The following is a 17,779-nucleotide window of genomic DNA, read 5'->3' on the forward strand; positions in this document are numbered from 1 at the left end:
ACATACCATGAACACATTTGTATACGGCACAGATGCATGGAAAACTTCAAACGCCACACTCCCACTCCCAAATGAGGATTCGGCAAAACCGCAGAAACAAGGAAGATGGAAATCTCAGGCAAACTGTTCCATATATAATCATAATGTGTGTGGTGGCCCTTAAGGGGGTTCCATCCTTTGCTTCCTCAATCTCAAGCTAAAGATCTGTCTAATAATGAGATTTCAGTTGATAAAATGGGTAAAATTCTTGCCTTCATACCAAACTGTCAGTTGTTTCTTACTGTTGTGAACATTTGTTGGGAGATATAATGGGGCGATGTGACTATGACCTCTTTATGGACTGCCCTACAGTGGTGCTGTGCTGCCTGCAACTTTTTTCTTTAAAAACTAGCTACAATATTCACGCTTATGAGAATAAATGTCATATTATTAGATTACGCTCATGTTTTATTCATATTTTGTTATAAAAATAGATTACCCTGGGGCCAGACAGCTCAAGTCACACAACAGGGAAAAAATGGAGTTTGTTGTCTTTTATCTCCTGCTGGTTGGACAAAAGTTCACTTTATATAGGTACACTAAGAGTGCAGAAGAAGTTGTGTCCACACTGCTATAAAGAACACATTATTTGTGTGCTTTGTGCATAAATACTCTTTGGTTTCCTGAATAGATTGTGTTCTGTCCTGCGAAAGGTCATTTGAGCCCAGCAAGAGGACTTGCTGGAGTTTAAACAGACCACAGTGTCCTCGACAGACATTACCGCCGCTCGGAACATACTGCCTTCATAGCAACTCTCAGCTCCATGGCAACAAGCAGCTCAGCCGTCACCGGGCAGCCAGGGCTCGGTGTGAGAGCGTGCTGTGTTTCATATTTAGTCAATGTTCTGCTCTGTATGTTCTGTTCTACGGTTCAGCTAATGTGGATTAATATTCATAGAAATTCAAGATGAGGATGCCATCTAGTTATGCTTTTAAAAAATCTGTGTAATTTCAGGTTTACAAGGCAGGGGAGTACAGTACAAAGTCCTGTCAGGAAGATTAATTATTATGGGACTGTTATGGAGGATAATCATGCCCTCACATTTCTGCTCTTTCCACAGCCCTCTACAATACACAAGTCCATTTCCACTATCAGGCATTCAGATCAGAACTCCACATAGCATCCACCCCATCAGCCTTCAGCATTCTGTCAATGGAGGCCTTCATAGAGCTCAGTTTGGAGTATGTAACAAAGCACAAAGCAGCAGGAAAGCTGAGCATGAAGATGCTATAAGCATATAATCCTAACCTGATGAATTAAGTGGATGTTCTAGTGCAGAAAGACAAACATTGTAGTAATTTGAATTAGGGGAAGGGTTGAATTTAGGTTTTTGAGTGGGTTATGCACTATGGTGATGGGGGATGGGATGGTGGTTGATTTGGTAGAGAAAAAACAAAACAGGAAGCCGGCAGATAAATTGCAAATTACATTCCATGTGTGTCTTGTGGGTTAACAGTTCCAGAACAGAGACTCTAGGGGAACCAAGTGTATTTTGCTCTTTTTCCCCATGGTTCACAGAGACTGGTGTTAGCTTACATGTGGGTCAGGGGAATACATATTTAAAAGTTGGAACATTTTTTTTCTTCCTGTATGTAGGGTCTTAAAGTGAACTCCTGTTTTGTGACTAATTTAGATATTTAGATATAGTTTTTGTATTTTTTAAACTCCCATTAATTCTATGAAAAGAAACAGAGTCATAAAAGTGATTTACAGCTGGCTGTCAGCGCAATTTCACATTGCTAATACATAGAGACAGGGTTTGTCATTATCTGTCAGCTTCCCAGGGGACACTTCTTAGGTGATAAAAAGGCAGGTCTAAGAGCTAAAGGGGTTAAGGATCAGATGTTCTGCAGCCCTTTTACTATGGAATGGTATGGCACAGACCAGTCTAAAGGGGGAGGTCAGGCTGCTCATCTCTTGTTCTTTTTTCGCTTTAAGTTCCTCTCAGGACATTTGTCTTCCGCTGAGTTGGAGCACGCTCGTATCTGTTTAACGTCAGCGCTGTACCAGATGAGTGCCTCGATAAGGTCACAACAGGATGTTGACACTGTAGACACAGACATTTTGTGCACTCACCTGTGTAAAAGAAGAACATTCATTTGCAAGATAGTGCCCCAAATGTACCAATGCTGCTATACTACAACTGATTGAAAAGTATAGGGTGTCAGACACATGACCTCCAACCAATTTCCAGGGCAGACTTCATGCTACACTAAAATCTGTGGAGTGCAACTTAACCTGCTCATTGCAGTTGTTCTCTTTGTTTTCCAACACACTTTTTCTTGTGTATATCCAAACAGTGATGTTGAAGACCTATGAGCAGTTGCAATGACTAAAAAACCTGCACTAAATACCTGAGACACACTTTTTTCTTTAAAAATAGTAGATGAAGTGTTTGCAATTTGCCTGTGAAAAGTGCACAGTGAACTACAACCCCCCAAGGGGCATTATTTCACTGGGGATGAAGGAGAGAGTACTTCTGGGAGAGAGCAACTCCTAAAGGATGAAGGGGGAGAGTGGGAGCTTACTCCATCAATTAGAGAAGGTCAGCTAGGCCAGGTTTTAGCCAGTGGTCAGCCAATAAAGTAGACGTGATGAAAGATAGCACATTGCTGTGGAGTACAGGAAAATAGGGAGGAGATGGAGCTGCAGTTTCTTGATAAAGAAAGGAAGCAAGTACAAAAAAAACCTGAGAGGAACTGGGGTGGAGGGAGATTTGAGAGAAGGAAAGGCTGCTTTAAAAACTCTGGCCTGTTCCATGAACTCACTAAGGAGATTAAGGGTTTAATAAACTTCCCATTGGACACCAGAAGTTTGAGCAATAGGCAGTGGAGTGAGGCAAACGGTGGCTGTCACAAGAGTGCTCATGTGAGGGGCGGGCCATGTATATCATGCAACTCTTAGATTAAAAATACTCAAAATATAAACTGAAAATACTAAAACAGAGATCATTTAGCTGGAAGAAACTCCTCTGATGGTTTCATGATGTTGATAAGCATATGGAAAAGTTAAATATCTTTTTTTTTAGAGTCAGAGCATTCAAGAGTAATCCTGATGTGTGAAATGCCTGATTCAAATTAGCTGTCTGCTACGAGCGGAAATCCTTTCATATTGAGTTTTGTTTCCTTTTCTTTTAAAGCAAACCATTCGCCACTGCAGCAGTGTGTGTGTGTGTGTGTGTGTGTGTGTGTGTGTGTGTGTGTGTGTGTGTGTGTGTGTGTGTGTGTGTGTGTGTGTGTGTGTGTGTGGTAACAAAAATAGCAGACATTTCGGTACGGTGCCATTTAAGATGCAGTCCTTAAATCAAAAGCTACTTACGTTCGTAGCTTTTGTTTAGTGTTCACAAGTCTTCCTCTGTAGAGTGACTTGCTGATTCTGTCAGCCAGCAGAGCGATAGAGAGCAGGAACAGGAGGTTTATAAGAGTGACAAGTAGTTATAGTGACAGACGAGGTTTTCACACCATTAACCACAGTTACAGAATGTCTGCTAGAGGTCCAAATATATATTGATACCAAAGCTGGTACTGGTATCGGATCAATACTAGTGTGATAGGATAGGATACTTTATTTCTCTTCCCCAAGTTCAGTATTCACCCCACTGCACTGATTTATTTAAATAATTTTCTTGGCAATGAAAAAATATACCTCAAACGTGCACAATGAAAAAATCCTATACAGCCTATAGCACATTTAAACAACAGAAGTTGACATAAAGTGCTTTAGAGATAGGCACGTCTACATTTCAGGTCTCCTAAAAAAATTAGCTTCAAATTACATTAAAAGAGACGAAAAGCTGAAAGGTGTGTTTTGTTGTATCAACTAATTATTGTGGAAAATGAAAATCGCACCGATCACGCGGTCATTAAAATGTGTAGAGGATTTCCAAATTGATGATACATTTCATAAATCATAGCACACTGCTTCTCCCTGTATAAGCTGCCTTTACAAGTATCGGTATTGGTATCAACAAAACGGTCCATGTATTTACTTGGTTTCGGATTGATATTAAAATTCGCTGTATCGCACACCACTAGAGTCTGCAGCTCCCTGTAGTTAATGCACTTGCTTCTGAAGGATGTCGAGATCTGACAGGAAGGGAGGGACACCGCTAGGGGCAGGGCAGCGGAGCGAGCATGAGGCGCCGACACCTAGGCAGTGACTTTGCACAGAGGGGCTGTTAATGGGCAGGTCTCTGCGAAGCAGCAGCCTACCTGTTGGAGCTCATTGCGGCAGAGTTGCCACTCGGACCCCATGCTCGTTCGCTGATCGTGGACCTGCGAGAGCTGAGTGCACCTAACAAGGGAGAAAACAACGGAAACATGTCTGAAAGACTTTTACTCTGCGCTGTTTTGGCCGTGTGCCACTGGACGCAAACTTGCACTGGATTTAATATAGATGAACGGTTTCCTGTGATCAAAGAGGGGAAAACCAGGGGGAGCTTGTTTGGGTTCTCTGTAGCTTTGCATGAGCAGACGGTGGGCTCCAGACAGTATCTGTAAGTATAGTTGGATAATGCATTTTTCAGAAATTGCTTTATATTTTCTTTTTTTTAATTTAGAGGTAATATGTCGGCAGGCAAACAGTCGTGGTAAAGCAGCACTTTCTGTTCACCTCGTACTGTGCACGGTTAACTGCGCAAAAGTAGGATACGACGCTTTATTGTCACCTGTCGAGCGTTTCTTTGCTCCACTTACATACTACCTGTGAGAGAAACAACTTGCTGGAGACCACGTCTGCAGATTTAGTTAGACCAAACCAGACATTTGTTCTAGTACAGTGAGAATATAGGACAGGTGCTCTACGCTCTTTGGAAGTAATTCGACGAAGTTCGTACCCGGCGGCGTTGTAAATCTTTGCCGTGCACTGTCAACGTGTAGAAAACGTGTCTCATAACACGTTCGGCCTGATGTGACCTGTTTTGAAAGCAAAACTGTTGTTTTTTTGTTTTTTTTTACACGATCACCATATTACATGACTTTTACACAAATTTGTTTTATCTCACTGTCAGTTTTTTTTCTTACTTGCTCGGTTTGTCTTTTTTTATTCATTATTGCAACAATAATGAACGAAACTGAAAATCGCATTGTTTAAAGTGAATAGATGAGATTTATTTTTAATAGTTTCTGCTGCTGGTCCAGCTGTTGGTGGAAACACTCACAAACACACTTGTTTTTAACCAGCATTCACAGTTCTCTGAACACAGATAAATCCTGGTTTGTAAACCACGTGTATGCTTCTAGTTTGGAAGCCAGTCCTGGTACAATAAGAGCATTTTTATCCTGATGTGCATTTCAGTGCATTGTGATTGAACTTTCAGTCATGATGTGGGTGGCTGTATTATATTCAGTTATTAAATATTTGTAAAGTAAACATTTGCACATCTACTCACTCTGTATTTGGAATTTGGGTGGAACTATTGTTGCCGCTATCGGCTAGAGAGAACTTGGGGTTGTTTCCTGTTAAAGCTTTTACTGGCCTGTAACACTTCACAGCTTAACACCAGTGTGGAGCACTTGCAAGGATTTACATAGGAAGTGACTGCTTTTGTATCTGTTGATGTTCAGGGATGTCGCGTCTTTGCTGTCTTCGTGGCATTTCTAATGAGAGCTCCTCAAACTGTGTTACTGTGCAGTATAGGATTTCACTCGGTCAATTAGAGCAGCCCCTTCATCCATCCGCTTCCATGATCACACAGCATGTTTGTAATGTGCTGTTATCAGTGTCGTTCTGCTTTGAAGAGTAAAGCATGAAGAAACGTTTCAGATCAGAGCCCACTTCCTCTGTGCTCTCATCAGTGAAGTTAGATATAAGGTTTATTTCTCATTGCAAGTCATGCAATGACAGATTAGATTAGAAGACCAAACTCACTCTCATGTCTGAGCTGTAAGTATAAACCTAGATGGTTCTGCATAAAACTGGAAAGGGGAAGAAATATATGTCTGCATGAATTACCTGAATAACATACTCCTGTACTGCCAAGCTTAAGTCCATATGTGCTGGTTATTGGCCAGTGTTAGCTATGCTGCTAGCTCTGTTTAACCCATAAAAACTAACGTTACTGCAATATTAATATAATTGTAGCCTAAATCTCCCACTGAAAATACGTCTTCTGCTTAAAGATTCACATCACACAGCAGGGCATGTCATGTTGTGGGCATGCAGTGTAGCACACATCTGCAGGGAAAAACACAATGCTGTTGATGTCACCTATTTCATCTTACGAGACATAAGTGAAACCCGCTTTGATATGTGGTTTGGAGATAGTGGCGCTCACAAAACAATAGTTGGCCGAGTCAATAGGCGATAAGAGTGCATGACTCTGTAAAGACATAACAGTGTGCTGGTGTCTGCAATGTCTTAGAGGAAGGGATTTTAAAATAAGTTTCTTTTGTGGTTGCATATCTGTCTCAATGAACCCCACAGCTTTTAGCGACATATTTTCTCTGGCTGGAACTGCAGTGTGAATATCTGAAAAACGCCAAGACGTATGCACCAGTCATGACATGTACAGAGAAGAACACTGTTCTTTGTTGTCCTTGTGAGTCAGAGTTCAGGATACCAGTCGAGTCAAATGGCTTCCACTCCCATTTCTGGAATAAAGAGTTTGTTTGTTGTTGTTGTTTTTAATTGAAACCTTCTAAGATGCAGGTTATTATCCAGTTACACTAAATGGTTGCTGAGCTGAATTTCAACAATATATTTTGAATATGGGTTGCACATCCAATTAGTAGATCAGCATTGCTTCTTGTTGGGGATGGGCTTTACCCAAATAATCCAAGAACTACCTGAGGCCAATTTGTACCAACTATTCACCTCCCCACTCCCCCTATCTGTTTGGATCACCCATTTAAGGTCTCAGAGAGATTTTTTTCCCCGAGAAGGTCTTTTTTTTTTTCTCTGTTGTTTCAGGGAAGGGGGGGAAACAGGGCAGTCAGCTGGCCACCTATTGGCTCTTCCAGTCCCCTGACCTTATGGTATTTTAGGAATGTATTACTCTTCTCTGCACAGTTACAACCTGCCAGGTTTCAGGTTGAGACAAGACAGGAGGGCGAATGATTATCCAAGAGAGAATACACATAAAAACTCCAAATATTTGACTCAAACTGATCCAAAAACTGCTTCATTTTACAGATGAAAGCTGAAAAAATAACACATTCTTTTGACTGATGAATACGCCAGAGTTGACGTGGCTGGGATCGAGGATCATCCCTGTCTGACTGCAGCAGCCAGAGGCTATGAAAGTCAACGATTTAATTTGACGGGGCCTTCCCCTTTCTGCTGCGAGGTGAAAATTAAACTGGTCCACCCACTGTACACACATCTGATGTTCAGTTAGAACATGCACAGGAACATACGTCACCTTTCGTCATATGTTTCGATAGAAGTAAACTTTTCTGGCAAACCCTGTTTCTCAAAGCACCCCGGTGATTTTACTTTTTCAATCTTTTATCACAGCTTTTTGTGTCGTTTACGTGCTCCAGTACAGTATTGTGCAATGGGTTGTAAGCTCTGTAAGGGCCTTATACAGTCAATAGAACTGTTCACTGGACTGATCAGTGATAGAAGTCTGTGGGCCGTAAACGTGACTGTAATCCAACATTCCTGCTAATACATATGTGATAGTGGTCTTTGTCATTGAACGAGGTCTATCAAAGGGCTAGTGTCATGCCTCGATGCAACACTTTCATGTCTATCCCATGCAAGCCAGTAGGTTTTACACTGACACAGAATCTTTTTCAAATAGAAGATCAAATAGAAATTTGGAGTAAAAAGTAGGTTAAAATGGGGTTAAAGTGATTTTATGCTGAGCGACGGCTGTTGGTATAAAATCCCTTTACCATGGTTACGGGCCCTGATCTTAACGCAGTTATTCGCTGTATCCAATCAGCTGGTAATGACATGAGTTGCATTCTGTGTAGCAGCACAAAAACGGCTTCTAAAAACATGTTGAAATGGATCCCAGCACGGCTCGGGGTTCCTGCTAATCTCCACAGAGCAGATTGGTTATGGTGGCGCTTTCATTAGAAATACCTGCAGTGAGGACTGTTTTTATCTTAACAAAAGTGTAAGAGATCCCCTCCCTCTTTCCTCCCCCGGTTGCATAAATGCCCTCAGCTGCACAGAAAAGAAGCTAGCCTCCAGGCTACTGGGAGCTACCTGTAGCTTGAAAAACCCATATGCTCCAGTACCTCTCTGTCTTCATGCCATTTTTCACCTTTGAAGAGAGAAATGATCCACAAGTATTGGATTACACTTGGTATTTTTTTTAGGAAGTGTGCGTGTGCTGCAACTTGTTGTGCGTCCGTAAAATACAAATAAGTGCTGGTATAAATATAGGATGTTCCAACGCTTATTACTGATAAAAGGCTAAATAAATATTTATAAATAAATAGATGTATGAAATGAATATGTAAACAAAGAGAGATAAAAAAAATCTGGCATTGGAAAATTTCCAGGCATTAGCAGGTAAAGGCAGATGTTTCATGCACACCTGCACTTCTTTTATATAAGCTGAGTAATATCTGAGAGAAACTTGGCACTGAACATGCACGCCAACATGGGTTGCTGTCAGCTCTGTTACAGCTGTGTGGCTGACTGTCCATCTGTGTCTCCCACAGCTACTTCTCTTCTTTTACATACAGCAATGGACAACATTTTAATAGTAATACTGTTACTAATACTGTGAGCCTCTTGTGATTTCTGGCTTCATGGTTCACTACTGAGGTATGGCGTCACTGAGAAGCATGTGGTCAGGTTTAGTCCAGCGGTATGTGTATTCCTGTTTACATGTATACATTTGTATGTACACCGTTCAGGCATAACGTTATGACCCCTGCTTCATATTGTGTTGGTGCCAAAACAGCCCTGACCTATCAAGTTGTGGACTCCACTTGACCCTTCAAGGTGTAGTGTGGTATCTGGCACCAAGATGTTAGCAGCAGTTTTGCAAGGTGTCCAGCACATCCCACAGATGGGTGATTGGATTGATATCTGGGGAATTTGGAGGCCAAGTCAACACTTTAAACTCATTGTTGTGCTACTCAAACCATTTCTGAACCATTTTTGCTTTGAGGCCTGCTGAAGAGGCCACAGCCTTCACAGCATTCAGTTTCCATGAAAGGTTGTACATGGTCTACAACAATGCTTAGGTATTATTGTAGACCATGGGGTGGCTTTTGGACATTGGAGTGTGAATGTGTGTGAATGTTAAATAGAAAGCACTTAGAGCATAGAAAAAAGGGCTGGGTGAATGAGGTAAGTTGTGTGAAGCACTTTGAGTGCTCTGATAGGATGGAACAGCACTATATAAGAACCAGTCCATTTAGATGGTACATGCCAAGGATGTTACATTGCCCAAAGCATCAAACTGCTTTGGGCAAGCCTGCTCTGTTAGCTTGTTTCTTCCCATAGTGCAACCTGGTGCCAGGTGTTATACAGTTAAGCGATGCGCACAAACCCGGTCATCCAATTGATGTAAAAGAAAATGTGATGCATAAGACCAGGTCACTGGACCATTACTGTGTGTTGCAGTTCTCTTGCTTGCGTGCCCATTGTTGGTGCTTTAGGTGGTGGACAGGAGTCAGCATAGGCACCCTGACTGGTCTGTGACTATGCAGCCCTATACACAACAAACCGTGATGCACTTTTTGAATCAATCTGAGCTACTGTAGCTCATCTGTTGGATCAGACAACACAGGCCAGGCTCTTCAAAATTTGGCACTTGTCAAACTCACTCAAATCCGCACGTTTGTCCATTTTTCCTGCTTTTAACACATTTCTATTTAAGGACAAAATGTTCAGTTAATCCCTAATATATCTTACCTACTGACGGATACTATGATGAAGAGAAGATCAGTTATTTACCTTTAACTGTCGGTGGTCACAATGTTTTGCCTGATCGGTATATTTCTCTGTCAGTTATGTGTGTGTGTGTGGACGGGTATTAACATCTTCATGGGGACCAAAAATTGGTAGTTTACTATACTTGTGGGGACAAACACAAGTATAGGACAAACAGTTTGAAAGCATTTTTGAGACTCAAAATGTGGTTTTAGTGTCAGGGTTACAATTAGGTTATGGTTAGGTTTAGGGTAAGGGTCACGGTTGGGCATTCATTTTTGATGGTTAGGGTTAGGGTAAGTAGCTAGGGAAAGCATTATGTCAACGAGATGTCCCCACAAGGATATAAATACACGTGTGTGTGTGTGTGTGTGTGTGTGTGTGTGTGTGTGTGTGTGTGTGTGTGTGTGTGTGTAAGGGGGGGCTACACCCTGCAGCAGTACTTGACGATATTATTCATCCAGTGACAGGAGACAAACCTGCAACCACAAGCTGAACTTTCTTTGCCCGCTTCAGACTAGGTTTCACTTGTTGCCAATAAAAAGTGAGTTTCTTTATCATCAAGGGGATGTCCTGCCATGTTTAATTTGTTGAGCTGCCTCTAAATTAGTTTGGTCTCCTGTTACTGTTTCACCAAAGACAGATGGTGGTTTTCAAACAGGATGTTTGTCCAGCTGAGATACCCTGTTAGTGTGGGTGCCTGTCTACAGGTGCGGAGTCCTTTCTTTTTTCTTTATTCAACTGTATGACATTGTTGTCATCTCCTCTTTCGTCTGCACTTAATTTCCACTAAAAAAGTATCCTGGTGAAAAAAAGAGAACAAAGTTTATCAGCAGTCTGCTATGTGTGAAAGTGGTTTGCAGTGTATTCCTACATTTCTCCCTTTTGTATAAACATTTAAATGCACTAACAGTGATGCTTGTCATTATAGAGAGACATTTAATCTTAGTCTAGTCCATATTGCAAGAATGTAAATCTTTAAAGTAGATAATTTGACATTATGATAGTTGTAAGGCTTAGGCTTTTGTAGTTTGCTGTTATTGTTCATGCTGGCATTAACATATATATATATATATATATCCAAATTGCCCTGACATAAATATATGAAAATCCTGAGATGCAAAGTGAAGGTGAGTCTGTGTGAGCCATGTTTTCTACTTCATGCACACTCTTTCATCACTGTTTGACCAGAGATGAGTCATCGACTTTGTTCTGTAAATGCAGGCAAATGTTCTTTAAGTGTGTTAAGAACTAGGCGTGCTTACTGTGAATGATATGAAAGCGAAGTGTGTGCTCACCGCCTCATGTAGTTTCTTTGTTTCCTGAAAGTACAGTGACCTGGATTCATCACAGCTACTCATTGTTTGAGTAATTACTCAAAGAAGTAATTTATTACACATTTATTCGTTTCCTAAGGCATTAAATTACTCGATGAAGAAAGTCTTTCAGCATGAATGTTGAAAAGACTGAAATGCTTTGTTTTATAATTAGCACTGACTATAAAGTATAGGCTAAATTATGTGCATATACTGGCACAGCTCAGTAGACACAGGTACAGGTAGGAATAAAGGCTGCACGCTGATTGGCTGTGGCAGGAGCCGCTCACATTCCACTTCCCTCTGACTCTGGGTTTCTTCTCTACCTTTGTGTTAGAATGCTGAATTTGCAAGTGCTGTGTGTTTTTGGCAGTGGATAATTATTTCAGGCCTTTGTGAAGTCTGCACTTTAAAGTAACGTTCCCAATGGGCTGATGGGCTTCTTATGTTGCACTGTGTGTTTTCTACTTCACTCTCCATGTGTTTGATTGTTGGGTTTTGTTTTTTCATGTGAAGGGCCATTTAAATTTTTATATAGTTGTCTGAGGGCCACACTATTATGAACACATACCGAGGGATGCAAAAACGAAAGACCAACAAAAAGGTCTATAGCTACTGTGTTACTTAGCCCCATTAGATTTCAACTTCTTGGCTATAAATTGCACTCACCACAAAACCTGCACACGTAATATTCTCGCTGTCAGTCTGTTGTTGTGTGAAAGATGCTTTTTGAGCACTCAAACTCAAAAAGATGAAGATTCATTTTGAGTTACGAGTGCATTTCTCCTCTCTACTCATCAAGTTTAGCATGTTTCAAAACTGTAGCAGCGCTCAACCTTTGCCCTTTTCATTATTGCCAGCACCTCACCACAAAGGAAGCACACTGGCTTGCCTTTCACAAAAAAGAAAAAAGAATTTGTTCATTTTTCCTGGAATATGCGGCATTCAGCATTCACCTTCATTTTCTTGAAAGCTGCCATGATTCATCCCTTGTCATCTTTGTCAGTCACAAACAGGTTATGACGTGCTGTATGTATCACAGATGATGTGCTTCTACAAGTCAAGTGTGCAGTAGCTGGGATAAGAATTAGCACCTCCAAGTCATCAGCCAGAAAAGGGTGGAGTGCCCACTCTCTGTTGGGGAGGAAGTTTTCAGGGTTTTTGTTCATGACTGGTGGGAGAGGTGGATCAGAGATTCTCATCGTCTACTGAAGTCATTATGTCATTAGAAAATCATAAAAAGATCTCACGTCTAGTCTCTTCTCATTGTTAGGCTTAATTCAGTCTGCAAACTGAGTCACTATTTAGCATGATCTGTATTTATTTTCTTCTTTAGTAGAAGTGGCAGTGTTTCCTTGAAAAACAATGAGGATGCAGTAGATGAGACCATGCAGGTTTTTTTGTATATATGTGTGTCTGATGTTGTGTTTTTAAGATAAAGGGTGAGGATTAATAATATTTTATTGCATTTTTCTTTGCTTGTGCATTTTGGGTAATTTAGTGACCCACCTTGTGTTGCAGTTAGAGTGAGACAGTGTGGTGTCACCATACTGTACCCCGATCCACAGACAGCACTGGTGTGAAAAATGGCTGTGCTGGTCCAGGTCAACAGTAACATATTTCATAAAACTACTGTTTTGCTGTGGCTACTGTATAATTTTACGTACAATAATATTATGAAATAGTATAATCTTTACCTGGTGTCATGACAATTGAAATGGACTGGTTCTTATATAGTGCTTTTCTACTCTGAGCACTCACTCACACCCATTCACAAAAGCAGTTCTTTCTTTTCTTTGGAAGTGCTTCTACTCTTACATTTACACACATTCAACTTGGGGTTAGTATCTTGCCCGAGGATTTTTGGCAAGCAGACTGGTGACTGAGCTACAATCACCCCATAGCTTCTCTTTTTTTTAGCTAATTTCAGTTTGCTGTGCAAAATCAGTATCACTTATGCAAACTTGACATGTCATCAGTGGCACATGGTTTACTTTTAATATTATTAAAAGGGCTGCATTCAAATCCTGTGACAGACAGGTTGCCTTAAGCTATATCCGGAGGGCAATCAATCACGCATGTTACAGGCAGCTGTAACACCACAGCATACACTCTGCAGGCACAATTTATTAAACAGCAGGCTTGAGGCAGAAAGTTTCCCACTTTGCTTCGTGTCGCTCACCTTTCCTTCCGCCATCTGAATCTCTTTGTGACAGTTTCTCTCCCTCACCCACTTTTAAATGTTTCCTGTTCTTCACATATAAGATAAAGGCCTTTAAGGGGAAACAAATACAAATTTGCCCGTTAAACACCTGTATCCCATGTCTCATAACGGCTCCGACTTGATCGACGTGCAGATGTGTGTATTCTTAATGAGACGCCTGTTTGACTGTAAACGTGACTAACTCGCGCTTTGTCTCGTCTTGATAATCTCTCAAAATCCTGTGAGTTGGAAAGGAAATGTCATCCCAAAAAGGGTTTAATTAAGTTGGATTTCCTGGTTTCACTGTTGTTGGTGTTATCTTAGCAGCAAATAGACATGTGGGGGGTAAAGATTATAGGTGAGCGTGGCTTAATTTTAATTAACTGCAAGAGAAGTTGTTTGTGTTGACTCTGACATTTGCTTACAATCAGCCCTTTCCCTTGCAGCTCCCCTCATTTGTTGAGAGACTTTTCCCACTATCTGTTCTTGCTCAAGTCAGAGGCTTTTCTGAGGCAGTGCCGGCTAACATGACTAGATAAATGAACCACTGTTTGTTTAACTTAATGGCTGACACAAATATACAGTAGTCCATCAAACTGTCTTCTTCTAAGATTTTTAGTCCTGTTGTCAAGAATGCAGCCTAACTAAGTCTCACCTTAGCTGGGTGTAGGGCTGGGTGATATGGCCTAAAATTCATATCGCGATATAATTTGAAGCATGTGCGGTAACGATATATATCACGATATATTCTTTTCTTCTGTATAACGTATTTTCCACACTATAAGGCACACTTAAAATCCTTTAATTTTCTCAAAAATCGAGTGTGTGCCTTATATATGAATTCTGGTTGTGCTTACTGACCTCGAACCGATTTTGGCGTGCAGAAATCTGTTAAAAAATGTTTTAGTACAACTTTGGTAAGCCGCACTGCTTGATGGATTGTCAGAGCATTACGGCTGCCATAGTGAGGAGCTTCGCAGAGTAATCTGGGTCCAAAACTCCGTCCGCTTCAGGTCCCAAAGTCAAACGAACACTAAGAGTTAAAAATGATCTAAATTCTTTCATCTTTAATTAAATCATCAGCGTTGCTGCTTTATCGGGTGTAACAATTAAGTTTAACATCCAGGCATCCATGAAAACAGAATTTATTAAATTTAACGGAGTTAGAAGTTAACAGGAAGTTAGCTCGGTAGTTTACACCTAAACATTTCATACCATTTTCTGACTGAGAGATTTTTGAAACTAATTAAAACGTACAGCTCTGCTACCACTTCCAACATAAATGAAGACAGAAAACTAAACAGCAGTGGTGTTTGCAGGGTTACTGAAGTTGGACTACCTGGTATATAATGTTGTGCTACGTGATTGCTAGCGACACAGCTATGTTAGCATAACATTAGCACAGTGAAGCTGGAGGATGAACGCCAACTTTTTTTCCACTCATTAAAAGTTAACGTGACGGATTCTGGTGGTTAGAGACAAATGCAATCGCATAGCGGGATGCTATACACGGGCCAAACTTCAGTCAGGAGAACAACTGAGATTATTCATCCACAATACGAGGTTAGTTATTAATATACTGCAACAACATGGGAATAGAGCAGCTGCGAGAGAATTCAACATTAATGAATCAATGTTACGGAAGTGGAGGAAGCGCAGTTTTTGTCTTTCCCCATATTTCAAAAGTGCTTCATCTCTTTGCTATGACTGTCACCCGCCATAATTTGCAGATGATAATGGTTTTAGCCGCTGCGATGCTTTCGACCAAAACAGGCGCAGCTTAATGACATCATCAACATGCGCTATCGCGATAGAGCGATATAGTCAAAATCTCTATCGTTGGCCAAATTTATATAGTTTCTATCGTATATCGTTTATATCGCCCACTAGTGATGGGAATTCCGGCTCTTTTTAGAGAACCGGCTCTTTTGGCTCTGCTCACTAAAAAGACCCGGCTCTTTCGGCTCCAAACCGGCTCTTCAGGTTGTTTTGTTGCTTTAATTAATTTATTATTAACAACAATATAAAATTATGCACAAAAGGAATTACTAATGTAAAAAAAATTGGTCCTATTTATATATGTATATATATAAATATATACATATATAAATATATAGGGTGGCCCCTAGAGACAAAGCACGTACAAACTCCAAAACACATTTCTAGCGTTAACTGAACTTCCAAAACAGAGCTACCTATATCAGTTAAATTACACAATTGAAAGCATATGTGTATTGTTTGTGTATTTATACAGAAGCACTCATATATATTCAAATAATAATAATAAAAAAAAAGTTCACTTACATGTTACTACCACACACCAAATCCGGTCGTTGGTACTTCCCGGCTTGTGTAGCCACTAGGTAACAAAAGCTCAACACTGTGGGGGGGGCACATCCTGGAGCACTTCTGTTGTGTTTTGTACGTGTTTTGTAGTTTTTACGTGTTTTGAAGTTTGTATGTGCCTTGTCTCTAGGAGCCACCATAAATATACTTTTGTTTATTCACTCCACATAAAATGTAATAAAGAAATCATATAATACAAAAACCAACCATTTACATTTCAACTTTTAACTATTTACATTTTTGTGTTGTTTCACTTTAAATTTAAACAAATTTAAAGTGAAACAACACAAAACACTGCAAACCGCAACACAATTAAATATAAATTAAAATATGAAAACAAAAAGAAGATGCATATTCTCTGTCATATGGGCCTGCATGAATAAACTTTCTGAATCCTTTATCATCCGCAACTGAAAATAGTTGTGGACCATTACTATACCTTTCTAATGTGGCGTTGTTGTCCTTGGCTCTCTTTCGCCGTCTCTCCCTCCCGCTCTGTTCCTGTGCTACTGCGAGTGTAACTACTGCCCCTCCCCCCTCTGCCCAGCGCAAAGCACATGGCTCGCATGCGGAGTGAAGCGGAATAAAAGTGCGAGAAAGGGTGAGAGACACAGAAGAAAAAAAAAACACGGCTCGCGATAAGGAGCCGGCTCGCGTCGTTCACGTCAAAGACCCGGCTCTAAGAGCCATTTCGTTCGCGACCGACACATCACTATCGCCCACCCCTAGCTGGGTGCAAACAGTAAATGTTTGGTTTAGCCAGCCTTTTGGATGACTTCTTAGACAGAAGGGGCAAATTGCAACATGTCCTGGAGTTGGAATGCAGCTGCCTGCTTCTCCCTTTCCATTTAGCCGAGCCTTTGACAGCCTGTTTATGAGGAGGTGATGAGCATGAAAGGCGATAAGAAGGAGAGCACACAGCTAGGACAGGACGGGATATGACGTGCGAGTCACCTCGTTGTTAATCAGTTGTACGCCAAGTTTATGAGGGTTACATATGCAACAGAGAAATGTGGGTTCATCAAAAAAAAAAAAAAAAGATCTGCTTTTAATGAAAAAGTTGACATTTTCTTGCAAGTTGTTCACTCAAGATCAGGAATGTGAAGGACGGGCTAGTAATGATGTTTAGTCTATGGTTCTGTGCTGCATTACTTGAAAAAGTGAAAACCTTCAGTTATTATTGTCCTCCATGCATCCATGATCATGAGGATATCAAGGTCATTTTTCAAGCGAAACTTTGGAATTTTGGAAATTAAGCTCGTTCTTTTTTTTCTTTTTCTTTTTTTTGCCAAAAGTAGCTACTCTTATGTGTTTACATTAAAAATTAACAGTGGCAGTCTGATTGTTGGGAGCACTGGGACATTTCTCAGTGGGATTAGGGTCATTATGGCCTGTCAGAAACAATCAAACATGCCCAGTGATACATTAACAAGCAGGAGTTGACATGTAGGGGCCAAATATGAACATAAATGCACGCGTCAAGCTTCTCTTGGAAGGACATTCATCTCCCTGATTCTCTACCGCAGGATTTAACTCGATCAAAAAATTATAAAAAAAGACTAAAAAGAAAAGTTGCTAAAAGATGCTAAAACTAGAGCCTGTCTAATTCATCTGTAGTATATAACTACGCATAAATGTTGCTAGGGAAATCCGTTTATGTGTCATGTACCTGCTTTCAGGGACATGAAAGCAGGGACATGATATATTAGTCAATATATCAAAATTATGAGCATGTATTGCTATCATCTCAAAAATCTTCTAGCAGTCAAACTAAAGCTAAAACATAGATATTATTTATTACAGTGACTTGTGCAGCGTTTTAGACTGGTTGACTATAAAGATAGCCCTTTGAACCTTTGAGCTAACCCTGCGTCTCATTTATTTTTAAAAACAGGGGTAGGTTCATTATGTCGTGTGTCTGGTACAATTTTTTGTTTATGTAGTCCTATACACATCCTAGCATACACTGGAAGCTATGGAGAAAGGCCTTTTGGTAAACCTTTTGTATTTTGCAATCTGCAACACTTTTCTCTAA

General features: G+C 40.5%; 1 protein-coding gene across 2 annotated transcripts in view; it reads left to right on the top strand.

Annotated features, from left to right (window-relative positions):
* The first annotated feature begins 4,197 nt into the window (after positions 1–4,197).
* itga3b (integrin, alpha 3b) overlaps positions 4,198–17,779 on the top strand; it is a 30,500-nt gene continuing 16,918 nt past the window's right edge. The window contains exon 1 of one of the 2 annotated variants that reach the window (XM_086303168.1): positions 4,198–4,534. In XM_086303168.1, the coding sequence (XP_086159294.1) occupies positions 4,359–4,534 (176 nt within the window). In that variant the 5' untranslated portion in view covers positions 4,198–4,358. The remainder of the gene's footprint in view (positions 4,535–17,779) is intronic. The other variant, XM_086303169.1, reaches the window with a different exon arrangement.

Source organism: Aulonocara sp. 'chitande type north' Nkhata Bay, linkage group LG8, assembly GCF_057382095.1.
Source record: "Aulonocara sp. 'chitande type north' Nkhata Bay isolate Kocher_YH1m ecotype deep benthic linkage group LG8, A_spYH_male_GT1.1, whole genome shotgun sequence".
Classification (NCBI taxonomy): Eukaryota; Metazoa; Chordata; class Actinopteri; order Cichliformes; family Cichlidae; genus Aulonocara; species Aulonocara sp. 'chitande type north' Nkhata Bay.